The sequence below is a fragment of the Vulpes lagopus genome, chromosome 24 (genome assembly GCF_018345385.1).
Source record: "Vulpes lagopus strain Blue_001 chromosome 24, ASM1834538v1, whole genome shotgun sequence".
Classification (NCBI taxonomy): Eukaryota; Metazoa; Chordata; class Mammalia; order Carnivora; family Canidae; genus Vulpes; species Vulpes lagopus.
Genome location: NC_054847.1, coordinates 11,726,945 through 11,754,411, shown reverse-complemented (window position 1 = coordinate 11,754,411; position 27,467 = coordinate 11,726,945). Strand labels below are relative to the sequence as shown.

The following is a 27,467-nucleotide window of genomic DNA, read 5'->3' as shown; positions in this document are numbered from 1 at the left end:
TCCAGACACCTTGTCCTTCCCCAGCAACTTGTAAGAACAGAAGCTCTCCTAATGCATCTTGTGCTGCCAGCAGGAAAGTCACTTTGGCTCAGGGGTACTGTCTCTAGATCTTTTGCACCTCAAATCCAGAGGAACAGGGGTGGTGCTGTGACCCTCAAAAGAGAGGGGCAACCCTACGGGGTGTGGCCACTTCACAGTCCACTGCCCCCCCACCCCGCCGCCTTACTGCCACCCAACACATGCACACAATCAGAGCAGGACCATCCTCACTGCTTCATCTCCATACAGCTGTTCTGTCAGAGGAGGACGGTCCCCTTTCCCCTTCCCTATTTTCCCCAAGACCCAAGAACAGGAGAGATTTAATTACTTTGGGGATAGGGCTTTAAATTCCTAAGGAAAGCAGACTTACCAAACAAGAATCTTGTCATGTTTCTATTTTGTAGAAAATTAAATCAAATTAAAATTTAAAAACTTTATTATCTGAATAGATAATACATGTACATGGTATAAAATTCAAAAGGTACAAAAGATATACAGTGAAAAGTAATTCCCACCCCTCTTCGCAGAGGCAACCAAAGCTGTCAGGTTCCTGTGTATCTTCTCAGACAGTCTAGGCATATGCAAGCAGATATGCATGACAGATGAGCGTGTCTACACCACATACACACACGTGTACACCCACTGACACATTTTTCTCCATCCCCTTCCCATTTTTAATAACCAACCCTACTATACCAAGAACCATGCAGCTTAGGGATCATCCCATGGCAGTACATACAGTGTGACTCTGTTCTTTTAAGTTTAACATCCCATTGTATGGATTCACCAATAATTTATTGAACCATTGTCCTACGTTGGTGGTAGCTTCCAACTTTTTGCTATTCCAAATAATGCTGCAGTAAAAATCCTCATATATGGAAACAATTCCTAGAAGCAGCACTGCTGGCTCAGAAAGCTTGTGCATTTGCACTTTTCATTGATATTATCCAACTGTCCTCCATGGATTTGTACTGTTCATACTTCTGCCAACACCACATCCCAGTGCTGCTCCCTACTTCCTGGTTTCATGTGGCTGAGTCATTTCAACCCGTCAAGTTACCCTTAGGTTCATGACACACTTTGAGTCAAAACATGATCTAATCTCTGACACCTGCGTGTTCCCTCTCTCTTTCCCACTGTCTGGGGAGAAAAATCACACGTGGGAGGTGATTTCTTTGAAAGGTTTGAGACCCCTGACACCTCTGACATCTGAACCTTAGAGGTTAGAGTATAACAAACACAGAGAGATTCTCAAGCTGCTGAATAAAACCGTCCACCGTATGCAAATACAGCATAAATCAGACAAAAGTTTCAGTCTAAACTCTGCTAATCCAGAGATGCAAGTTGCAATTTAGAGAAGCTCTTTTATCCAACCAGAATTTGCTGGCCAACGACCCGAGCCAGACTCTGGGGGGACCGCAAGGTCCCTGCTTCCACTACACTTCCACTCTAGGGGGCTGGGCAGGCAACAGACTTCGCAAAGGACTAAGCGATCAAACAGCAGCATGTGCCACCAAGGGAGACAACAGCAGAGAAGGCAGAGTGCGATCGAGGCTGCAGGCAGACACCGAGTGGGTCTGTAGCGGGTCAGGCTGCCTGGAAAGCCACTGCCCATGACCTCAAATGGACAGTGGTCCAGGAAGCAGCAAGGACAACAGCCACGGGCAGGTGTGAGCTCGGCGCATTTGAGGAACTGATGTAAGGCTGATGTGGAAAACCGACGTGGTATTTCCCACACTGGCAAATGAGCCATAGTCCAGTTACCAGATCCCCTCAACGCTTTTATACATTTATCATGAGAAGAGTGGGGACCCTGACAACATGATTTTTTACATAGTGTTTTTCAGCCTGTTGCTATGTGCTATTAGAAGAAATGCTCTGGACTTGGGGAAAAGGACTGAGAGAAGGCCTGGGGGGCTCCAAGGATGCTTCCAATAAGGCACCCCACCTGACTAGTGCCCAGGCACACAGACAGACGATGGGCACCTCACCATGCTGGGGTCTTCACTGGACTGCTGTGCAGTCAGATGTGCTTGTACCTTGAAGTCAACCCCGGACGCAAGTAAGCGCTTCCTTACTGTTCTTCCTCAAAGCACGCTTCAAACCAACACTGCCCCTCAGCCTCAGCCGAAGTACCTGTTAAAGTTTATTGCTAGCATATCTACTTCCCATGTACACCAGTCACCTGTAGAGAGGGCAAGACAAGGCCACGTCCGGGTGACAGAAATCAAGGTGGCCCATGTTTACCAGCCCGCGTGCCTACGGTCCATAGTGCCTTTTCTGGCAGGTCTGCTTTGGTCACTACAGATGTGATCCATCGATATTCAACCAGAGATCACGGGGATGGTGCTTTGCCAGGTAGTAGAGGGCTGCCTGAGGACTGCCCTGTCCTCTGCTCCTGGTTTGGGAGGTCCCAAGAGCTATGCTGCATGCCAAGGAGTGCTTCCTCAGCCTGAGCAAGGCCTGCTGTCTGTACCAGCCCCCCGGCCTCTGGTCCTGCTTCAGTAGACACTGGCAGGGCGTGGCTACCCACAGAATATGGGCAATGGACCGAACCCAGTGAAAACCATACACATGAGACCCTAACAAGAACTCAGGCCCGACAAACCTGCAATCTGCCCTCTCTGTTCAAAAAGGAAACTCACTCCAACGTCTCATCTTGGCAGTGTTCTCTAACATTTGGCATCTCACTCTAGTACAATGAGCTGATCCCAGGGACCCATGAGACCGAATCCAGGGCAAGGACAAGAAGAAATACATCCAAATGTCTTCCTAGACACCTTGTGGTCCACTAGTCTGTACTGCTCAGCAGCTCTGATTTTGGTTTAGATCAAGGCTGCCCCGGGTACTCCATGAGACGCGTGCAGGGAGGTGGTGCCCGACGCAGATGCTGGCAGAGAGTGCTAGGGTCCTGGGTGGCCGGCCCCGGGAAGGCTGCCATGTTAGCAAGCTCACGACTCTGACAGAGGGGGCGGCTAAAGGCTTCCTGGGGAAACCTCATTCCTCCGGAAGCACACATTTCATAAAAGTAACTTAAGCATTTTTTTTTTTTTTAATCCAGAAAAGTCTCTGCACTTAGCCCAATACCCAGCCATACTCTGGGCACACAAGATGTCCTGGGAGGAACTCTCCTGAGTGGCTTCTGAAATGAAGGGGGCCCTTGGGGCATCACTTCAGCCTGTAAGGCCTGACTATAAGGCACACTTGCTGTCCTAATTACTCACAAAGGCACCACCCACGCCGGAGGTCATCTGTGGCAAACATGCAGTTCTCAAAACTGCCTCTGGCAGTCTAAGATGTGTCCAAGGAATAGGAATGAATTTGTTATCTGTACTAGGCTTTGTGGATTATAAGGGGAAAAGAGATCTTCTGATAACTCCTATACCAAAACCAAATCAAATGAAATACTTTGCAAACATAGCCCAATAGATCCCTCACTTTTAAAAAGGGTTATTAAGTAGTTGCTTTGGATTAGTCACGGCATACTTTCCCTGATAGCAGAGAGGCGGGCTACGGAGCCCCAGAATATAACCCGCTCCTCCTCCCTCCCGCCTTTGGACAAATAGACAATTTCATAACCACTCAAAACGTTGCTAGGGAGTGGGGTCTAAGAGTTTCTCAACAAGAAAACATCGATGTTTCCCTGAACCTGGAAGATTCTGTAGTCACACTGCTGTCCCCTCCCTTGCCCTCAGAGTGCCACCTGCTTTCTAGCAAGCACTAGCTTCAACTTCACGGGCTCCTTTCAAAAATCAGTCTGCAGATGACCGTGGCCATGGGAGCCGCTGAGGGAGACGTACCTGGCCCAGGAGGGGCACGCTGAGCACACGGGGAGCACCACTTCAACCACTGCTGCTTCCTCTCAGCTCTGGGGGCAGCCATGCTCAGCAGACCGGCCTCGCTCCCGGGCACAGAAACCAATGGCTGTTGGTAATCTGGCATGAGATTTTTTTAGGTGTGCCCATGTCAGATTTACTTAATGCAGACATTAGAGAGCTAAAAGTGAGCATGATGTTCCCATGACTGTACCAAATGCCCTTATTTGCCTGACATGCATCAGCTTTTATGTGTCATGGTCAGGGGTTGCCGAGCAGTCTGTGTGTGAGGTTTACACAGAACGAAGCACAAACGTCACACTGGGGTTAACTGAACCTGGCTGTGTTGCCAGATCCTGGGCTGCCAGGGCAGGAGGGGCTCCATGTCTGGTTTGGACATATCCAGGTGCTCATTTCCTGAGGCCTCCAGTCTGCCTTTCCTGCAGACAGGCCTGACCTCTCCTTACCCAACAAGCATGCTGGTACTCTCCCTGTGCGCTTTTCAGTTTCCAATTACAGTCGTACTTTATCCGACCTATCTCTGTTTATTAAAATGCAACTCCCCGTTCATTTGCAATCCTACCTCCCCCACGAAGTATCCTGGGTTTCTGCACACCTCCCTGCTCTTCTTCCTCCAATGTCCTCTGGTTCCTGCTCATGGCCAGTTGCTCTGGCATTTACCACATACTGCCCTGGACCTCACTGACTGGTGTGTGTCTTGTGTCTGCACTTAGTCCATGACCTGTCCAGAATGTGGAGCACAAGGGTGTGCTCATAATGAGGAGGGATGCACAAGACCACCCACGTTTGGCTGGGACTCATGTGAGAAGGAGGGCATATTAAGGGGTCATTTGGGGAGGTGTCCTCAATATGAGGCCCTGGTTTTCAATTTTTGGTGAAAGAAACTCGAGTAGTGTGTAAGAATTAAATCAACGGCAGCCACTGAGCTTTCATGCTTGTTGCTGGCTGGCATCTCAAGGAGCCAGGAACAAAAGGCACCAAGGGTGAGTGAAGGGCCCACGTGACCAACACTCACATGGGCTGGTCATTCAGCTAAAAGCCTTTGTTTACTTTAAAAAAAATCTAATTATCTATCTATCTATCTATCTATCTATCTATCTATCTATCTATCTATCTCAGGCGACCAAGCTCTGAGGTCAAGTGGGCTGTTTCTGCTCCCCGGGCCACCTGCTGGATGCCTGAGATGCAGGGCCTGGGTTTAATACCTCTGTTTCCCTCAGTGCTTACTTCTCACTGGTTGCTCAATTAACATCTGCTGAACAAATGAATTCCTTTTTATTCAGAGAGTCCATACAAATACAGGTACCTTCATATGTGTGATGTTACTGGAGAAATAAAAGTTGAACTGATACAGAATAAAAACTGCTTGCGTTTCTTCACAGGAGAACAGATGTTATCCAAGCCATCATGTTTACACCGCCTGATTCCGTCAACAACAGAGAGATGAAATGGAAGCAGATGGGAGGAAGAAAATATCCAGGTGTTGAGATTATGACACTTGCGTCTCTACTGTAGTGTTCAGAACCATCTCTCTCCATCTTGGGGTTGCTATATGGCGTTAAAAAAAAAAATCAATGACATACGCTGATGTCTAGGGATTTTCAGGAGGCCTTGGCTTTCACCTTGGACAGCAGCACCTCATTCTTGCGGCCCTCCTGGAAAGGAAGCAGAGAAAGTAAGCAGGGAGGTGGTGACATCAGGTCCCACCTGAGGCCCTTTCCCCATCCCAGGAGGGACAGCGACTGATGGACTAACTAGCCCCCTCCTGCCCTGTCCATGCTGCCACTAGCACAATGGAACTTATGGGACAGGTTCACCTGCCTTTCAGTGCTAAAGTCACCATAAATGACAGTTGGGTTCTGGACTATCAGACCAAGAACTGGATGAGGATTAGGCACCGTCATTCCAAAACACTTCATGAAACCACTAAAATCCTCCAGGGGCCAGAAGCGGCAAGCAGACACTTAAGCCCTGATCTTGGACCACTATGATAAGGATGGAGAAGGTCCTTAAAGCTAGCAGCCAAAGGAGTGACAAAAGGCAGACCTAGTTCACACAGCAAGCAGAGCACATGGCAAAGTTCTTACTCTGACAACAGTCAAGATCAAGAATATCCTTAGCTTTAAGAAAGAAACTCACAGAAGACTGGGTGAGGGATACATATAAAAAAAAAATGATCTGTATGTGGGACCCCTGGGGGGCTCAGTGGTTGAGTGTCTGCCTTCAGCTCAGGGCATGATCCTGGAGACCCAGGATTGAGTCCCACATCGGGCACCATGCACAGACCCTGCTTCTTCTCTCTCTGCCCGTGTCTCTCCCTCTCTCTCTCTGTCTCTCATAAATAAATAAATAAAATCAATCTTTAAAGAAAATGAGCTGAAATAAGTAAATAAATAAATAAAATCTTTAAAGAAAATGAGCTGTATGCAATCCACTACTACAGGTGCTGAGGGAGATTATTGAGGGAGGTCGCTGGTCCCAGCCCCTGTGTGTGGAATCTGATGTCTGGTGGTACAAGGTCCCCTCTGCATCACTCTGTACCCACAAACATGTTCCAAAGCTTCTCATTATGCATCCTCCTTCCCTCTTGTTCTCACTGGTCTTGACATCTTAGGATACCTCCATCTGCTGGCAAACAATGTCCTCTCCTTCCTTGGGCCATGTCACCCGGAGCCTTGTTAAAACTAAGAGGCGAATGTGGTAGTGGGAAGGGCCTGGAGAGGCAAGCTGGAGGGGCCCAGACCAGAGAGGGAGGCCAGGCCTCCAGGAGCCATGCTTCCCTGGAGATTCCCTTAGTGTGGAAGAAACTCTTCCAGCCTTGAACCCTCTGCACCAAAGACCCCCAAAGTCAATGTTTCCATCTCCCTGGGCCTGCCTAAGTGCTCCTAGCTCTCTGGAGGCCTTTTGTTCTTTCTGGCAGTGTCATGGCTCATGGCTGCAGTGACCCTGTTTTTTCTAAGTGCCAGTTCACCTGTAGGTACTTATCCTTCTCCTCAGAGCCAGAGAATAGCTAGGCTCTGGGCTGGGGGTATGGTTGAATTATTGTCAGTAGCAAGGTACTCTGACACTTCTTGAGCACATGTTTCTGGAGGGGGAGGCAGTTAATTGTTCCTGGGGGAGCAGGAAAGGAAAGAAGTTGAATAACGTTTGTTATACTAGTGAAGAAAGCTTTCTTTTTAAAAATGTGTTATTGAAAATAAAATAAAGTGAGTTATTAAGATTTGTTTAGGGAGATAACCTCCAGCCAAAAACAAAGTGTAGGTGGGGGTAAAGATGAAACAAGAACAGGAAGACAGTCATACTATTCTATTTTTAACCTAACTTTCTCTACTTCTGTGGATTTTTTTGAAAATTTCCATAATAAAAAAGATAAAACAAAATGATGAATAAATACATTTACTTGTCACCCACTTCAACTTTAATTTATATATATATGTATATTGGGAGGAGCTATGTATTTTAATTTAAATTCAGTTTGCCAACATATAACACCCAGTGTTTATCACATCATGCTCCCTCCTTAATGCCCATCACCCAGTCACTGCGTCACCCCACCCCACCCCCATCTCCCCTTCCATAATCTGTTTGTTTCCTAGAGTCCGGAGTCTCTCATGATTTGTCTTCCTCTCTAATTTTTCTCCACTTAGTTTCCCCTCCTTCCCTTATCCACTTCAACTTTTAAATGTGGCAAAATCAACTTAGAAGCATCAAATTGCTGCTGTGGGACAGTCCCCAGCAGGGACAATTCTGTGTATCACACAAAGCTGAGATTATGCTTGGACTTCTCAGTAAAGGCATCCCAGGCTGTCACCTGGTATTAAGTTTCCTACAATCTACTGAAGGCCTTTTAGGAAACCACAGAATGATACTCTCTGTTTAAAGCAAATACTGGAAAGGTCCTTTAGCATTTCTTTCTACAATAGATGGGAAAAAAAACTCCTTGCTTCTGTTTTCTTCCTACTGAAGACGGTATGGGGCCCACCATGTGCCAGACATGGTACTTCAGCCCCTTGACATTAGGTACTCAAAGTCAGCTTCATGAAAATGTATGGTCTGCATTTGTCAGTGCTAGGCTAGAATTTAAACCTTGCTTTGATGACCTTATGAGAGACTGTGATTTAGAGACATCATTAATGAGCGTAATGTGGCAATTAAAGTGGTTTCTGAGTATGTGCTGTTCCCTGGCAGACTTGCTAATAACAAACCTGCTGGGATGAGCAAGCTAATGGAAATTCAGAGATGGCTGGGTGTCTCTAACCAGTGTCTTGATACCAGAGGAGGCAGGGAGTCAGGATGAGCACCACTGTTGCTCAATGAAAGTGCAATAGACCAAACCCAATGAAGGAACTGCTAAGGTAGCCAGGGCCACACTCTGGGCGATGATACTGTGCTCTGCATGAAAAATAACTGCTGCCAGCACAAGGGCCAGAGACCAGGATATATGGTGAGACTTCAGAACCCAGGAGGAGAAGACCAGGCAGGTTGGGGAGAGGCAAAGAAAGCAAGCAGAACAGAGAGGGTTCTGGAAGAAGATCCTGCCCTGGGATGAAAGTCTGCTTTTCCAAACTGATCTACGACACATGAGATCTTAACAGGTACTGCAAGCTGCAAAATAACAGAATTACTCTGGCTGAAGGAATGGGGTGGAAATTGGGGAGCAGCAAGCCTCCACTGCCACTTCCTCCTGAACCTGCAGTGGCCCCAAGAGGGGCCAAGTTACCTCAGAGGAGCTAATAGGAAAAGCTTAAGATATTGGAACACTGAAGGGCAGCCGCTAATCTTAAATTTTTGCCAAGTAAAGTGTTAAAAAAAAAAAAAAGAGTAAATAAATACTATCAATTTTAATGTCAAAAAAAAAAAAAACCCAAAAAGCCTTTTTTTTAAGGTGACTCTTTTAAATGATATATATTTAGTTGTCTGAAGAACATTTATTCCCCTTTCCGCCTCTTGTTTTGGACTAAGGAAAACAGGCATGCGAAGCACACAAGCCCGTTAGGAGGGACCCACCCTTTTTCTCTGATGTGACCCTCCCTGTGCCCCAGGGAGGCAGGAACACAGAAAGCTTGATGCTTAACACATCTGAAGGAACCTTTTCCTTTGGAGGTCATCTTAAGCCTTCAGCCCTGAGAGCGTGTAGTGCAAGAATGAGCTCTTCCATTTCACTTTTATTTGCTTTGAATTTGACAGCTTATACTTATCCTCCTCAACTTATCTGCTTTTTGTTTCTGCTGTCAAAAGGGCAGTGCTGGCATGTCCAAGCAACATTTAATTCTTCTCTGCTGGGCCTTTTCTCTTTCTGAGTTATTTGCATTAAAGGGAAAAAAGAGCTCTGCTGGGGAACAGTGGGTCCTGATTGATCCTTGCCAGCTCGCTCACTAGCCCTTCCAGAACTTCAGCTCCAACCCCTGCTAACCACAGGGGGCTCCCAGACCCCGAGCACCTCACCCCGTCACTCTCCCACCTGCCTGGCCTCAGGTTCTCACTCCTGCTTTGCCCCTGACCAAGCCCTCACTCGACAGAGACCTCCCCTAACCATACCATCTCCTTGTGTGCCCCCGCCTCTGGCAAAAACTGAAATTCGTTTTTTTTTTTTTTAATTTGTTTACTAGGGTTTGTGTTTCCTAGCTTGTTATCTGTCTCCCCAACCACAACACAAGCTCCTTGACAGAGGAAGCAGGTCTGTTTAACAACCTGCTATATCCCCAGGGGCATGGTAGGAGCTGGAATAACACTGATGGAAAGTGTGAGAATTTTGAAATGTCTGTGGGTTGTGGCCCCTAAAAGTTAAATTAAAAAAAGGGGGGGGGAGGAGAAGTAGGAAAGGAAAATAGAGAAGAAAAGAAGGGAAAAAAGTCTTTAAAAGTAGACAGGAATAGGGCGCCTCAATGGCTCAGTTAAGTGTCTGCCTTCAGTTCAGGTCATGATCCCGGGATCCTGGGATGGAGCCCCACATGGGGCCCCCTGCTCAGTGGGAGTCTGCTTCTCTCTCTCCCCTTGCCCCTCCTCCCTGCTCATGCTATCTCTCTCAGATAAATATAACCTTAAAAAATGTACACAGGAATAAAATTATTGGTATGAAGAGATCCTATTTTATTCTGTAGATCAAACACCTGGATACAACCTACACCTCTAGCTCCTCTATGCTCAGCAATCTCTACACTCACTGAGATCACATGGATTTGGCCTGGAAATGGGGAAGGAATTCCTGAAAATGAAGTTGCCAATATCCTAGTAAATGACAAAATGAAGTCTTCTTTCTGGAAAATCTCAAGAAGAGAGCACTTCTCTTTCCTGACCCATACAGAGTAACTTTGCCCAAATGCAGAAAAGGCCAGGACAAACACAATTCAGTGAGTGTAGGGTGTCAGAGGAGTGAGACGCAGTGCTAGATGCTCTCATCCCTCACTGGCCCAGCAGATCTCAACAACAAGGAAACATGTTTGGGGGGTTTTGTTACTGCCCAAAGTGCACAGCTGGTAAGCGGTAAAGGCAGGGTTCAGACCCAGCTCCTCATGCTCAGAGTTCATTCCTCCCACCGGCTTCTCAAGGCCCAACCCCCACCTCAGATGGAGGGAGGGAGAATTTCAGATCTGAATATGTAACGAATGTTATTTCCAGGTGGCCTTTGATGCTATTTTATTTGTGAGTTTACTAATGCTTACTAAATGTCAGGTGAATGAAAATAAGACGTGATGTCTCTTAGAACCCTCAATTCGGGACTTGAGATGGGCCACTGAACCACGCAGTCCTGAACTACCGACATGCCACACTTTATGGTCAGATCACACTGCCAACCTGCTGTTTCCCCACGTACAGACCAGTGGAAAACCAGGGAATCACTCCGGTTTTGAAAGGCTCATCTTGGATGAACACAAATCCTCCCACAGCCTTATATGCCCAGCCCCATCATCCTCCTTACCTCCTTGAACTCCTTCACAGTCTTAAAGTACAGCCTCTGTTTTTCTAACAGTTCCAAGTACTGGTCGTTCAACTGATCTCTTCTCATTTTGTTCTCTTGCTTCTTCTTTTCCATCTGTTGAAACATTTTAGGAAATGATGAGGAAAGGGGCATGTTGTGATCAAGGACTGCTGGCCACACCCAAAAGGCGACTATTACCAATATAATCATGGACTTCCTTCCAGCATTTCTCTTCTGTACATCATTTCTGAGACTGGCCTATTTATTTGCATGATATTACATAGAGGCTTCTCTAATTTACTCAGGAATTCTGCATTGCACACTAACTGTCCCACTTGTGTGTGTGTGTTTACCATTTCACAATCAACAGGCTGGTGGTTCTCAACCAGGGGCTATTTTGCCCCCAAAGGGCATGAGGCAATGTCTGGGGATGGATTAGATGGCCACCACTGTGAGGAGAGGGTGCTACAGGTACCTTCTAATAAGGGCCAGGGATGCTGCTAAACATTCTACAATGTAGAGGACAGATCCCACATGATAAGGTGTCATCTGGTCCAAAAATGTTAATTGTGTTGAGATTAGAAAACTCCTATGTAAATAACTGAGTTCTCTTTCACTTAACAAGTATTTCTATGCTATTGTATACTTTCTACAGTCAAAACTTAAAAACACTCTACCATATTCCCAATCATACTGCTTACCCATCTTTCTAATGGTGGACAATTTAGGTTGTTTCCAGGATGGTGACCTCATAAATAAAGGTTGGATTTGGGTTAAAGAGACATTCCTGAGGTACCTAACAGCTTAGTCTTTCAACAAATATTGTGTGGACACCCTGAGGACTAAATGTGATGGTGATGAGGCAATGTTACTGCTCCCATGGAGGGAGCATGCCAGAGGGGCTGATGCTAACCAAGCACTTCACACAACGAGCTCTGTGTGCAAACTTCTACTGGTGATTGCTTCTGTGAAGAGAATGACAGGGTTTGGTGATAGAGAGGAGGGTGGATGCATGACCTCTTCAGACCAGATGGTCAGGGAGGGCTCTCTGAGGAGGTGACATTCGGGCAGTGGTTTGTGCACTATCTCCAGAAGCACATGAAAGCATCACCCAGATGGTGAGAGCAGAAAGCTGTGGTGGCCAGCAGGTGCCTGGCTTGCAGCACGTGCTCAAGAGCTGGATGAAATCGCTGGTCTACTGATGCTTGCGTGGTGCTTCCGAGTTACATGTTGGAAGGGATTGCCCAGTAAATACAGGTTAAAGTTCAACTGGCTGCACTGTATTCAAGTTGTCCCCCTCTCCAGGCCATGGGTTGATCACCTGGTGAACTGCACCCTGGTGCCCCCACACCCTATCCCAGCCTGGCTGAGGGGAAAGCCCATCCCATAAGGACATTTGTCTGCCTGGTCTACTCCTGACTGTGCATCTAGCTCCTAAATCACCTGGTGACCTAATCCTGATACCCTCTGGCTCTCTTCTTTCCACAGGTCTGAACACGGACACCTGTCACATGTCTGTGCCCATGTCTGGAATCTGATAACCTGCCTGCCTCTCTGGGGACTCTGGCTAGGCCCATCCTACACTCACCCCTGGCTTAGTGGTCGGCACTGCTCCTGTCTGGCAGGCTTCCTGATACTGTCCACATGACTAAGGTTCCTGCCACAATGCCCACTGCTGTTACTTCCTGTACGCCACTTCCCACAGCTGCTAGGAACATTTTGTGCTGCGCTGGGTGGGATCTCACTGCTGAGTCCGTACCTCTTAAGTAGCAGAGCCTGGCTGATGGATCTCAGACCTTTCCTTCCTGCTCTGTCCTCCAGCAGAAAATCTGGCCATGACTGACTATGTCTTAGTGATATAAACAAGGTACTTCAATAAATTTAATTTGAACATCTCCAGGACCCACCATGGAAGGTGGCAGAGCAACCCTGCAAAGAACTGAGCTTGAGGCCAGAAAGGCCTGGGTTCAAATCCTACTTCAGTCACTCACTGTGTATCCCTGGAAAGACTTTTAAAATCTTTTCGAATGACAAGTCGCCTATTTGCAAAATAAGGATAATATCACCTAGATTACAGGTTACAAGGTATATATGATATTAAATGTTAAGTGAATGACACATCACTTGGTTTATGGTAGCTACTCAATAAAGACTGTTTTATCTTCACACTGGACACCCTACAATGTACCTGGTAAGAAGTACTAAGAGTCCCCTTCACTCTCAGAATCAGGCGCTGATTCTCAGGTCTGAGTTTTATTTTCACACTGTTCTAGCAACCCCCTATACAGGCCCACCGTTCCCACTCCTTGTTTAATCCACTTCACACTCTAGGTCAGGAACCCCAGATTCTTTTGCTGAGCACTCGCCCTTAGTATTCCAGAGCTCCAGAGACTTCATGTCTTCAGGATGAGGTCAAAATGCCTTCCAGTATGTGAGTCTCTCTTCACTCAGAAACCCTTCTATGCACCATAACACCTTTTCTATTGCTTGTACACACTGTCAGTCTATGATCTACTCTATGTACACCTTGCCACCGCCAGTTCTGGAGATGTGTGTGCTCTTTGAGGACACAGGCTCCCATGCCACATATACTCTGAGCAGGAACCATCGTGGCATCCATTTAGGGAAGGCTGTGGTTTTTTAAAGATAGCAAAAGACATGCATTCAAATGAATGTTGTTCTGCAAAGACAGACTTCTTACATTTGAAGTGCCAGCCAATATTCAAACCTGACCAGGACCCCTCTTTCAGAACTATCTTTGCAGTCAACTGAATGAATTTATTCACTCAGCAAACAGTTCTTGGAAGCCCACCATGAGTCAGGTGCCAGGTTCGCCCTGGCCATGCACACATGAATGAAGGGATTACGTCCACTTCCTTCCATAGGAATGTATCTCCTCGTAACAGGAAGGGAAAGCCAAAGGAAAAAAAACCCTCAATAAATTCCTAGTGTTCTTTAGTATGGACAAGAGCAGCTCTATGGGGTGTTTGTGTGGCTCAGTCAGTTAAGCCACTGTCTCTTGATTTTGGCTCAGGTCATGATCTTGGGGTTGTGAGGTTGAGCCCCGCGTCGGGGTCCGTGCTGGGGCCTCGAGCCTGAGCGCCTCCCCTAGGAGGAACATAATGGCAGGATGGCAAGGTAGAAAGGTCCATCACACTGAGATCGGGGCTGTAAAAGCCTGCAGACTAGGTTCTCTGTTGTCGTCCTCCTTCACTATACCCTTACCTAGACCATCAAGAAGGGCCTGTCCTGCCTTGGGCAGATGCACATGTGCAAGTAGGTCAGGTGCTGCCTTAGGACTGCTTTCATTTTGGGGGCTGAATAGTCTTGTCACTGGTGGTAATTTTTTTTTTGCCCCACTGACATCATTTTATTGAAGTCATTAATGGAGAGATTAATATTTTCTACAAGGGAAGGGATAGAAACAGCTTTTGCCCTTAGTTCATCTCCTGTGAGATGAGATTATAGGCAGCTTGAATGTTTGCCTCTTGTGAGTGGGTTTTTATGACGGACAAATCCTTCGTGTGTTTACACTCTGGTGTCACTCACTGTACCACTCTGCTCCAGCTCCTGAGAGAAGCTGCCCTGAGTCCTCAGAAGGTTTTACTGCCAGGCCTGAGGACCACTCTGGTGTGATCCATTTTTTAAAGGGATCAAACGTAAGAGATTTGGAAATATTAGTGAGGACTCATCTGATTATAACAGTAGAAAACCATGGCTATGTCTGGTTTCTAGAGTCTGAATCTTCTTTGCTACTGTGAAGATGGCCCAAGTGCAGAGTCACAAAGTGATGAAAACTCTTTGCTGAATGATTCTCTGTAAGGCTATCTCTGGAACTCCCACAATGCTTATTGATTCTTCTTTTCTCTTTTGACTTCTGAGGCATAATATCCTCTTACTTTGGAATTCACTTCGACAATTATTTGCATTTTTTATAGAGGATTCCTGAAACCTAAAATGTTCTCAAGATCCTAAGGAATGAATGGTAGAATTTCAGGAACCAAAGATCCAGTGAAGAAGAGATTGTGGGAAAGAGGGAAAGCCTGCTGGTGAAAGCTGGCTTCCTCATCTATATAACAGGGATAAACTACTCATTTAGAAAAGCTTCTAGGAGGACCAGCACCATGCTTGGCCCACAGCAGGTGTTCAATCCACTGGGGCTACTGTTAAAAGCTGCCTTTAAACCACCAGGCTGTGGATCTGGTGCTGGCCATTGCAGGGTCAGAGGTATGCTGGGAACCCACACTATAGACACTGAAGATGTGTCTTCTGGACTGGGAACACATTACTAAGACAAGCAGAAGAAGCCTATCCTTCCCAAGGTCTTCTCCAAAACCAGTATGAGGTCCTGGTTGCACTATAGAAAACAAGCCCTCTCACCTTCATTCTGCTCTGCTTAATTCCTTCTACGATCTGTTCCATCTGACGTAAAAACTGGTCCCGGGCAGTAGGGGAGGCCATGGCTCTGAAAGGAAAATACGGCAGAGTGAAACCTAGCATGGAGGACGCTGAAGAAGGGGGAGGCATCAAGGAGTCTGCTTTTTTGAGACATGGTGGACTCCTGGGGGCCCTTGGGTCCCAGGCAGTTAGGGATTCTAAATCCATGGGACACACGACAATTAGCTTCATTTCATAACTGAATACTAATCTTTTCTCCCATTTTCTCTGCAATTTGCTTAAGTAATACGTATTTTCTTAAAGCAAAACAAAATGTTATTAAAATAAAAAAAAACACTTCTTGCTTTGATGATGACATGCACTGCCTAAGAAATGAATCTCCCATTTAGGTTTCTAGAAATGTGAGGATTTGGAGACACTGCTCAAGACTGGTAGAAATATTCTGAGCTTTTCCTAAAACCAGGGTCAGGAAACCTGGTCCTGTTCCTAAAAGCAGCAGCTAAATGAGTGGATTTCCTGATGTCTGAAAATTGCTCCTTTCACTTCCTATTGTGCAATGGGAATCGCACCAGAAGGATCAGAGCACTCAGATACAGGGATTGAGAATTATTCCAGAGGCTGATAGAGAGAACTCATCACAAAACCACTCAAACACCGCAGCCTTTCTCAATTATCAGGAATGATGATGAAGGTACCATTTAGAGAAATGTCACAGGGTTATAAGTCACTAATTGAATCTGATTCTTATCAGGAAGTTATGGCTTTTTTGGTCTGTTTTGAGTTAGAAACAAGGCCTAACATTTAGAGTTTGTAATCCATTCAGATCTTAGTCATTGATCACTTGCCAGGGGATCAGAAAGGTTTGTATAGACAGCAAGCCTTGGGGCTCCTGGAAGGGGAGTAGGCCACTGAGCATGCTTGAGGGCTGGTATGACCTGGGTACAACAGGGCCCTGCCATACAATTTTTGGAGAAAATGAATTCTTATATGAATAAAGTAAAAGATGCACATTGACTTAAATACAAAATCTATCATTAGATTTAAAAAAATCTTTTTGAAAATTAGATTATTTCATTATCTAAATCATAAAGCATCTCTATGTGCTTAAGAACTAATGGTAGTAATCTAATCCTAACAAGACAGAAGTAATATACAAAGAGTTTATAGTAGTGAGGCACAGTCAAATTACTTCAAAGTTAACTTTTTTCCCCCAGATATTCCTTGGTGTTTCTCAAACTCAAACACCACCATTATTTTTGCAAGAATGCAGAGACCGTGTAAACCAAGACACATGTGTACTTGGCAGTAAGAGTGAGAGTGTAAAGACCACATATCTAGCACCGTCTCACTCCTTGTACTCCTTCCCTAACATGAAGGTGAGCCAAAAGCACAGTGCAGGGTACACCAAGGTACTGACGGGAAGGAGGACTGCTAGTACTTACTGTGAGAAGTTCTCATGAATTGAGTTCAGCAAGCTAATCTGAAGAAGAAAGGGGAAAAAAAAGGAAAAACTGTAAGCAAAAGGATGAAAGATCTATGTGTGGCTCCAAACACTGCAAAGCTGTCTTGTCTCTGGACACTGCTTCTGAAAGCAGCACACCTTGTTTACAGAGATGAAAGAACGTGAGAAAAAGAGCAGCATGCTCTTAGCCCCACGGTTTTTCCCAGAGCATCGACCTTCTGACAACCCATGACCCCAGGAATGTAGGAAGAGGGCCCCTAGAAGGGCCAAAATTCCATATGAGAAGACACTCAGCTAACATTAGGGTCCTTTGGGCAGCTGCCACCAGTTCTTGTTTCCTCACCAAAAGTGTACTTTGTTTTCAGGGCTATCAGATTAACAGAGGGCCAGTTGTGGGGGAGAGCGAGGACACCATGCCCATCCTGTTACTTCCTAATGTGGCCAGCCGTGGGGCGGCTCTGAGGACCTGCATGGGAATGCATCATTCAAGGCCCCATGGGGAGAACTCTCCCATGGAGAATGCCTTAGCCTGCACAGGCGGACCCTTCTCTGCCCCAGTGATATAGTTCAGGGAAGGGCTCTGAGTTCGGACTCTAAAAACCCAGATCTTCTTTCTGGCTGTGTCACTAATTCAGCTTGTCATTTACCCTACTTGGACCTCAGTCTGTAACATGGAAATGATATTCTTGTCCTTAGGACACCACAGGGATGATTGAAAGCTAAAATAGCACTGGTATAAATGCATTTGGAATAAAAGGCATAATTTATCCAAATGCAAAGTTCTATGTTAATATGGCTTGTAATCAAAAGCTCCTACCTCCCCCTGCATACTCTTTGTTTTTAAAAGAATGTGACAACTTTAAACACTACTGAGGAAGGCAGGTGATGGGCTTTCTTGGAAGGGGCTGGCCTGTTGCTAAGTGAGGGTTGGCTGGCTTCCTCTCACTAGGCAGAAAGATCCCACAGCCACTGTGTTTGGCAGAGCTATGCCCCCGGGGTCTGATGTAAATCCTACCAAATGTGCTCAACTCATATATTCAAATATTTATCAAATGCTTGATAAATGGGCATTTATCAAATGCCCATCACTGTGTAAGACCTCAGGCATAGAGAAAAACAGATCTCAATGCCCCCCTCAAGAAGTGTCCTCTAGGAAAACACAGATTGATCTGGTTTGATGGACAATAGCCAATAACGGTGATGCTAATTACACATGCCTCTATTTGGCGGCAGGGGGAGGGCAGGTAAAAGACACACCTGCGGTACTGTTCTCATTAAGAGGGTGATCAGTGCAGGCTGCAAGGTGATGATGAAATGGAAACAAATTCTGTTGACCTTGACGTGGGGGGGTAGGCAGGACTAATATGTGCAGGGAGCAACCAGACACAGTGACCTTCACCATCATTTCCCATTCTGTCTCCATCATATCATATATAGAGCGAGTGTGATGCCCTCTTTACAGGTACAGAAAATATGGCCAGAATAAAACCCAAATCTGTCTGACTCGAAAGCACATGCTCTCTCTGTTCCAGTGTGCTACTGTAAAGACCGTATCGTTCCTTTTTTTTCCCTTTTTTTTCTCCTTAAAACATAGTTGCACACCCTGCTCCAATCATTTGTCGTCGAAGTGAGGGAGTCCTGAATCATGAGTGTATGTAACCTGAGTGTCAGAGTAATGCGGAGAAGGTGTGAGTACCCAGGGCAACCCCTTTCACTCCTGTTGGCTGAGGCTGATTAAATAGCTAGTTTCTCCATGTCAACTAGAATAAGCCTGCCACCTCTATTTTACTTAGCTGGTTCTTTCCTTCCTTTAAAACTCAAACTAGGGGCACCTGGGTGGCTCAGTTGGTTAAATGTCTGCCTTCCACTCAGGTCATAATCCCGGGGTCCTGGGATCAAACCCCACATTATGCCCCTCTCCCTGTTCATGCTCTCTCTCTCTGTCAAAAAAATAATTTATCCAAATGTGAAAAATAATGCACTATTATTAAAAAAAAACAACAAACTCAAACTAAAATTTCACCACCCACATCCTCTCCATGTGCACCTGTGTTGCTTTCTAGATGTCCTTCCTCACAGGCACCATGGAACAGCTGTCCATTATTAGTCCCATGTCAGCCCATGCAACTGTGCTACGGCAGCCCTGAGGTGTCTCTTACTCTAACTTTGTGACCCAGCACTGGGCACACAGCAGGCACTTCTTGCACTTATACCTGATTACATCCTAGACACTGTTTCTCTAAACTTCCTGGGATCAGTGGCCCTGGTATCTGCTCATCTGATTATTTTCTTCTTATACAGGTTCTTACCTCTTTTTCCAAATAAACCTTTTTATCATCCAGAGTATTATATAAAGTGAAGAACTGCTTGGTTTCTTTGTGCACTGCTGAAACTGTAAATGCAAAGACATCAACACACGAATAAGAAAATGGATCAGAACAATCTTAAGCTTCTACTGCCCCAGGAGGCCCACCCACAGGACTGGCCCCACTGACTGGCCCAGCCGGGATGAGAGACTAAAGGAATTTGTCAGCATGTGGGACAGGTGGGTTTCTCAGGTGAGACATCCTGGGGGTTGGGGGTGGAGGTGGCAAGGATGAGGAAGCCACCATGTCACTTCTTCCTGCTTGTCTTCCTTCTTCCTCACTCCATCTCATGAACAGGAGCCACAGCCTATTCCCTTTTGTAATCCCTATGCTTTGCACATGCCTAGACAGCAGGCCCTCCAAAATATCTACTGGATGAATAACATGCCCAACCTAGGGCAGAATATGTGCCTAATAAGTGTGAATTTTCTCCCCATTTCTGTGCATATGGCTAAGGGAGAACGTCTTATTTACCAGGCACCCAACATCCTTTCCTATAAAATTCTTCTATAAAATTATTCTCCATCCACCTTTTTCTTCACTTTTCCTTATAGAATGACTTAGGGGGAAAGCACCCCATTCACAGAGTGGGACTGGGCCATATTCACCAGAGGACATTGTCAATGGGGGGGCAGCTAGCTTGTCTTTCCTGCTGTGTGGCTGGATGCCTGAGTGGCCCCACTTGGCTCTGAGCCTATATGTCTCCCTCATGGCTCTGAATTCTCTTAACATACGGAGGCAGGTAAAAATCCCAAGACCTGGATTCATAATCAGGCTTTGGGCCTAAACTGAGCCCTTCATTTTAGCTGTAGCCAAAGATCCTGATGTCTAATGGTCAAAAGGCACTGTCCAGACAACAGGGGGATCTGCTTTCCCAGTGGCTCTTGCTCCCTGAACACAGGTTCCCTCTGGAGCAGCAGGAGTTGGGGAGGAGAGAAGCAGTGGGCATTGTAGTTTCCTTGGGCAACTTCCACTAACATTTAAACCTGACTCTTGGGATCCCTGGGTGGCGCAGCGGTTTGGTGCCTGCCTTTGGCCCAGGGCGCGATCCTGGAGACCCGGGATCGAATCCCACATCGGGCTCCCGGTGCATGGAGCCTGCTTCTCCCTCTGCCTATGTCTCTGCCTCTCTCTCTCTCTCTGTGACTATCATAAATAAAAAAATTAAAAAAAAAAAATAAACCTGACTCTTTAATCAGCCAACTTTTAATTTTACTACCTAGTGATACTGTGTCTCCCCCAGCAGTGCAGCTCAAAGACGGGTGGGGGCTGACAGTACTGCTGTACACATCTGGTAACAGAAATTAATAACCTGATTCAGGTATTTTGAGACAATAGTTTAAAATGTTTCCCATATCAAAATGTCTGATTTGTATAAAAATCACTACATGAACTACTCAATATAAAATATTAGCTTTAGAACAGTGGATTTTAAGCCCGGCTGAAACACAGAATAGCCTGGGAGTTTTTAAAATCTCATGACCAATTAAATGAGATTTTTTTCTGGAGGTGGGGTCGGGTGATTACAATATATAGCCAAGGTTGAAAATCACTGCCATCAATCAATCTTTAGTTTTGCTACTCAGGAATGTGCCTGTCACCCTTCCTCTATCCAGATCAAGGACTGGGTGGGGGCTGAAAATATTTGCCAACAATAATAATGAAAATGATATAGATATTTTGGTGTAACTTAAGATTTCTTTGGTGTAAAAATGTCCTGTCAAAAGGACTTAAACATGTGTCAAATTTACTGTGAAATATACAGATGCAAAACATCATTACTGTTAAAAGCTGGAAAGTAGCAGGAATATAGAACTAAGGGGAAAAATTTAAGTAAAGGCAGAAATTATTATTATTATTTTTTTAAAGTTTTATTTATTTATTTTATTTATTTATTTATTTATTATTTATGATAGTTACAGAGAGAGAGAGAGAGAGAGAGAGAGAGGCAGAGACACAGGCAGAGGGAGAAGCAGGCTCCATGCACCGGGAGCCTGACGTGGGATTCGATCCCGGGTCTCCAGGACTGCGCCCTGGGCCAAAGACAGGCGCTAAACCGCTGCGCCACCCAGGGATCCCTAAAGGCAGAAATTATTTTCTTATGGGAAGCTGCCACAGTTGATACCTGCCTCTCACCATCTGAGTCAAGCTCCAGGGCTGTATAAAACATCAGGATGGGAGTAGGTGTGAAAGGAAGCATGACTCCAACCAGAGTAAGGATACTGCTCTGGCTTGAGCCAGGAAGGATGTTGGAGAGGCCAAGAGCCCAAGGCAAAATCTAAGGGGGATTTTGGAAGAATTGATGGAGTCTGACACGTGGAATTGTAGGACAGTGGCATTCTGGACCTGGGGACCAGCTGACAGGCCAAAATGCAGATGTCATCACGAGAGGGGTGAGGCGCTGAGGAAGTGCCAGGGAAGCTGGCCTGCCTGATGCAAGACTCTGATCAGTGTCATCAGAATTCTGAAGATCATCCAACAAGTTATGGAGAGCTACCAAACATTAAAGCTTTTAAAGCAAGAGTGTAAAATGATCAAACTTCTGTTTGAAAAAGACGTTTCAGACAAGAGTGCAGACTCTGGGCCATGATGAGAAGGTGGCTATAGCAGTAGTCCAGAAGAAACGGACCTGACCATTACTTGCAAAAAGAACCAGAAGAGCAGCTAGACAGTGATCCCCGTGACCAAGAGGATAAATGGAGTAGGGAGGCTGAATTTAGTTTTGTATCTGTTGAGTTGGAGGTACTCAGGGCATATGCACGAGTGGGAACCTAGAAGAAGGGGTGGTAGTCTAGGACCTGTTTACAGACTAGATCTGAGTTGGGTCTGACAGAGTTGAGAAGGGGTCCCAAGCACAGGTATCGAGAGGAGTCAAGGCCTAAGATGTATGTCAAAGTACATGGTGTGACGAGGGCTAGTGTGTGGACTGGGGAAGCTGAAATGTGGGCTCAGAGAAGGAAAGGGTGCCTCCAGGCAGGCCACTTAGATTGGGGAGGTTCTGGAGCTAATAAGGAGATATTTTCTTTGGTAGGCCTGGGGAGCTCCTGAAGACTGGTCAGCAGAGAGAGAGAACATGACAGGCTGGTGGGTGAGGGACAAGGCAATACAGACCAGCTAATGGTTATTCAACTGAGCTATGACACAGTAAGCACAGCTATCACAACAGCAGTGGGAACAGAGAAACAATGACAACTTTGAGAGCCATGGTGAACCCGACAAGACGAGCTCACTGATTTAGGCTGAGGGAGGCCTGGTCCTGGATTACAGTGCTGTCCAAGTCAAGGACCACATGGGCAAGAAAGTTCATACAGAAGAACAATGAATGAGGATTGATCCAGAGATGCTACAACATGGAGTGCTCATGCTCAGTCCTGTGTGAGGGTGGAAAGTGGATGGGGAGCTCAGTGAGCCAAATGGTTGCCCAGGAAGAGGGCGGGTTTGAAACATTATGCTAAGAGCTCACTTAGCTCAGTATGTCTACAGGGAGGGCAGCAGGGCACCCCAGCACTGCTCCTGGGGTAAAGGGTCACTTAGTGCGCTGTGTGGAATGAGCACCTAGTGTGCCTGATGATGACAGGGAGCCCCTTCTGGTGGTGGCTTTCAGCAACTGTGCTACGATGCACAATCCACCACGCTTACGTGGGAGGAACCCCCGCCTCCTGTGCCTCCCAGGACCAGTCTCAAGAGTGTTTGTGGCTGATGCACCTACTCTGGCGGTAGAGTTCAATAAATCTCTTCTGATACTGTATTAGCTCAGCTCGGCTGGGTACTTCATCAATCTTTCGATGCAAAATTGCTATTTCTCGATTTCTTCGAGCCTAAATGCAAAAGAAAGGGGGAGACAATTGTATTTGGTAAAATGTCTCACATGTTCTCAGGGGGGCCAAAATACTGCTCCCCACTTCCTTCTGAGCACAACCACATACCCCAAAGATCTGCTGTTGGCTTGAGGTCCCCATCTCAGATTCTGAAGCACTCCTCCCACTTTGAAACACAGGGAGGAGGTGTGTGTGGCTATGAAGCAGAACCAGAGAGGGCGGCAAATGAACAGCTAGGGAAGGATGACTCTAAGCGGGAAGGGCTTCTATGGACAGCCCTCAACTCCAAAGGACGCTAGAGTAGCTGATTCTGCCGTTACCAGGTGGGGACGGAAATGAAAAAGAAGGCCTCCCAGGTGACTAGGAACTGATGCCATCCTGCTGCTTCCATAGAAATTCCAAATTCCTTCACCTATTGAAAAACTCCTACTTACTCCTATAGCACCTTTCTAGCACTTTTGCCCTACCATGGACCAGGGGTGTACAGCAACCAAACTGGCCACTGATGGCACCTGTGGCGGCAGAGCAGTATGGTGTGGCTGAGCTCACACCACTTGCTGCTGATAGTCATGGGCCAGGACTAGTGGGCTCTCTGCACTGCCTTCCTTCTGCGCCATCCCATCTCACTCTCCGGCCTGCCCTGCTCACAACAGCATATGTGGGTCTCTAAGTACTGGGAAAATATGAGCCTCCTGGTGAGAAACCCACCATCGGCTCTGGCCACCAATCCCAAAGTAGGGTCTCTGTGGCTCTGGTCAGAGGGGAAAATGTTCTCCTTTTGGCCAAGGCTACACCCCCTGGGTACTCAGGCTCTGACTCCTGTGTTTGTTTGTTTTTCCAGGAATCTTAAGATACAATTATTCAGTGTTTTCACTGCATCTTTCACCTTTCCCTTTCTACTGGCCCCTTCTCACCAGCATTTAGATAGGCCAAAGTCCCTCACCCCTCAAAAGCCCTTTCCTAAGCCCTGATTGCCTTCCAGCTAGCAGCTTCTTTCTTCAGCAACAACAGCCCACCTTCCTGAGAGCCATGACCCCCAGGTCCTGGAGCTGCCCCCACACCCTGCAGTCATCCTTCTCTCCACTGGCAACTGGCTTCTCCCAACACCTACCACACAGCTCTCATGAAGGTCACTGCAGACCTTCTCTGGGATACAGTTCCTGGATAACTGTCAGCTTCTAGCTTTCTTGATTTCTAGCAAAAGTTACCATTCTCTCTGCTGGGCCCTCTGCTCAGCTTCCATAAGACCCTGGCTTCCCCATGCCTCCAACTACTGCATTGGAGGGTTCCTCCTTTTCCTCTGCCTGTCCTCACACAGATTTCATCCCATGGTTACCACTTACATAGTGCTGATACCCAAATCTCCAGCCCAGGCTATTTTGAGCATCAGGCCTGACACCCAATCACTTCTTGGGCATCGCTACTTGGTGAAGTGCCCCAACTTTTAAGAGTCCCAAACAGATCTCAATAATATTCCTATTCACACACACATACACCCTTAAACTCTATTCTTTTTTAATGCTTTTTCCTCAATGAATAATATAAGTATTTCCACCTGAGTCAGAGACTCCATCCTTGACTCCTCTGTTTCTCTGACCCAACTGATGCTAAGTCTCATCAGATACAGTTTCTCAATCTCTTGTGTGCCAGGTGGTTTCCACCCACCCCCATGGCCCCCGCTCTGGCTCACGGCCTCAGCAGGCTTATGGTTTTACTGGACATTCCCTCTGGCGAGTCAGAGGCTGCCCACAACCACAACAGGCATTACATAATATCGACTCCCTCATACTTTGATGTATATAGACATATCCTGGTTCTCAAATAGCTGGCCAGCTCCCAGAAGATGGGCCATCCCATTTACTACTCCTGATACCTACCTAATGCAACACTGAATATACATATAGGAAGCACATAGCCACAAAGTTTCCAAGTATACAGCTGCATTTTCCTGATTTTATTTAATTCAGTTTCTTTAAACAGTAACAGTGTCCCTGTTTTAAGGGCAAATTTGATGTACCTGAATTTAACCAAACAGCTCAGCAGAGTAAGCAAGAACCAGAGACAGGAGAAACAGAGGCTCACTGGCCTCTGCAGCCCTGGGAAAGCCTGGCTTTCTCTTCCCAGAGAACAGGAAGAAGGCACAAACCAAAGAACACATGAGTTAACCCTGGGCTTCTGAGCTTCCCTGAGCAAGATCCTGGCAATGCAAGGGATTTTACGAAGTAACTTTGACTCTATATGACTTTAGTTTTGGAACCAACTTTAAAACCTACTTCCTCCATATCTGATGGCTTTCTTATAAACCTCCAAGGTTATCAAATAAGACAGCTAAAATGGGCACGTGATTTTAGAGGAACAGTACTAGACAAGAGCATTGGAATTTGAATGCTGGCTCTGCCACTTACCAGCTGCTTAACTTTGGACAAGTACTTAACTGATATGAGTCAATTTCTTCATCTAGTAAATGAAGCTAATACCTACTGTCCACCCAGGGTGGGGATCAAATTTATCGAGATGACCATGAAAATAAGATACCGATGTCAGATGTTATTGTCAACATCTTAATTCACATAGTTACGCTCCAGACAGAAGGCTGACAAATAGCAGCCTCCGTATCAGTCATTCTTAGATACCAAGACTTCTAGCTCTCTACAGATACCCATGTAGCTGTATTTATGTATTTTTTTGTTCTTGCTTTCACTTACCTGTAGTAAACGGATCTTGTAAAGTTTCTCTTTCTCCATGTTATACCTTCTGTCTAGGTCTTCCTAAAAATTTGAAAAGGATACAATTATCTAAGAGCAGGAAACTTTGATTCCTCGATGAAGTGTTTTGAAACTAAATATTTTTATCATACCTCTCCGTTCTGAGGCCCCAAATTTCTTTTCTCAAATGGCCAAGTTTAGGGTCTCTGTCCTGTGAGACCCTTGAGACTCTTTCACCTCACTTTAAACAATTCTTCCTTCTTCTGGGGTCTAGGCAGAATCTGGTGTTCTTAAGTACCACCCGAATTTATGTACCCCCCAAAAAAAACTATGATGATAAGGAGATAATTACTACTTTAAGAATCTGTTGTTCTTTGTCCCCACATTTACAGTGATGCTGGTTTGCTTTCTTGTTTCTACTTAGAGATACTCTCTCCAACATGATAACCACTAGCTATGTGTGGTTATTTATTAAATTTACATTAACTGAAATTTTTAAATATTCAGTTTCTTGATCGCAATAGCCACACTTCAAGTGCTCAGCAGGCACAAGGAGCTAGTGGCTATCGCACTGAAGAGTGTAGATCTAGAACACTGCCCTCACTGCAGAAAGTTCTTTTGGACAGCATTGAATTATGAGGAAGAAACTAGCTCTCACTGAACTCACAGAGGTAAGAGACATGGCTAGATGGTTTGCTGCCATCAAAGAAAGCTACAAAAGGGGTCAGAGGTGTCTTCACCCCAAGCACGTATGTGTACACGTACACACACACACACACACACACACACACACACACGCACAATCAGCCTCCTCCACAGGGCTCGGCTGCACACCAACCCAACGACTGTACTACAGGAGTCCTGAAGCTCATTCTCTAGTGGAGTCTGAGGGGACAAAGGGAAGAGGCAAACATTAAAAGAGGCAGATGTTTACAGGCTGTCCTGCTTTGCTCTTCCTCCTTTTGCTTTTTTTTCTTTCTCCTGGATGTTTGTTGGAGTTCTGGGAGCACTGGTTTAACTCACAACAGGGGTCAGCAAACTACTGTCCGTGAGCTAAACATACAACTCTTGGGCCAAAATGACCTCACTGCCTATTTTTGTAAATAAAGTTTTATAGCCATGTTCTTTCATTTACATACTGAGCATGGGTGCTATAGTGGGGTTGGCATACAAGGCTGAAAATAATTCCTATTTGGCCCTTTACAGTTTGTGGACCTTGGAACAAAGTACAAAAGAGAGTTTCCCCCCCTGCCCCACCTCCACCCCTCACAACAGCCTATGTGTTGTGACCAGCATGTGTGGCCAATGCAGGCTTCTCCTCTCCTCAGGTGAGATGCCAGAGCAGACAGAGAATGCTCACACAAAGTGCTGGGAGAAAACCCACCAGAATGGTGGCCTTCAGGGCCATCCCTGGGGAGAACCTGCTTCCATCTGAGGGGCTCTGTGAGGACAATGAGACAGTGCCCTTGAGAGCCTGCACACGAAGTGGTGGTCACAGAGAAAATTAAAGTAGGCATGAGAAAGTGTCAGGGGAGGGTACAAAGTTGGTTGCCACTCCCACAGAGGACAATGGCAGTCCTGAGAATGGGTTGGTACTTACATTATGAGTCATCACAGGGGTTAGGGTACCATGTGGCTCTCCAGCAGACAGGGTCTGAAATGATGAAAAGTAACGAACACTTGACTGAGTAAGGCGAATGGGACAGAAGCTGTGGTTCTGCATGTAGGAAAGGGTGTGGGTGGGGTGGGAGTTAGTTCACTGACCACCTCTTTGGGCCCCAGATTTTAAACTGTTCTTAAATGTGTGTCACACATGAACAAGCTAAACTGCAACTGTCTTTGGATATAATAGTCCCTCTAACAAGATGTGATTGCTAAGAAGAGGAATAGGATCTTGAAAGTCTGATTTGTACAAACTCAGAGG

The 27,467-nt window shown here is 46.1% G+C and overlaps 1 protein-coding gene across 4 annotated transcripts in view; it reads right to left on the bottom strand.

Moving 5' to 3' along the window:
- Positions 1–457: 457 nt before the first annotated feature.
- CCDC93 (coiled-coil domain containing 93) overlaps positions 458–27,467 on the bottom strand; it is a 95,994-nt gene continuing 68,984 nt past the window's right edge. For all 4 annotated transcript variants that reach the window (XM_041739458.1, XM_041739459.1, XM_041739460.1 and 1 more), the window contains 8 exons: positions 27,144–27,197; positions 25,544–25,606; positions 22,730–22,838; positions 18,964–19,046; positions 16,635–16,672; positions 15,175–15,259; positions 10,795–10,908; positions 458–5,530 (listed from right to left, as the gene is read on the bottom strand). In XM_041739458.1, coding sequence (XP_041595392.1) covers positions 5,477–5,530; positions 10,795–10,908; positions 15,175–15,259; positions 16,635–16,672; positions 18,964–19,046; positions 22,730–22,838; positions 25,544–25,606; positions 27,144–27,197 — 600 coding nt within the window. In that variant the 3' untranslated portion in view covers positions 458–5,476. The remainder of the gene's footprint in view (positions 5,531–10,794; positions 10,909–15,174; positions 15,260–16,634; positions 16,673–18,963; positions 19,047–22,729; positions 22,839–25,543; positions 25,607–27,143; positions 27,198–27,467) is intronic.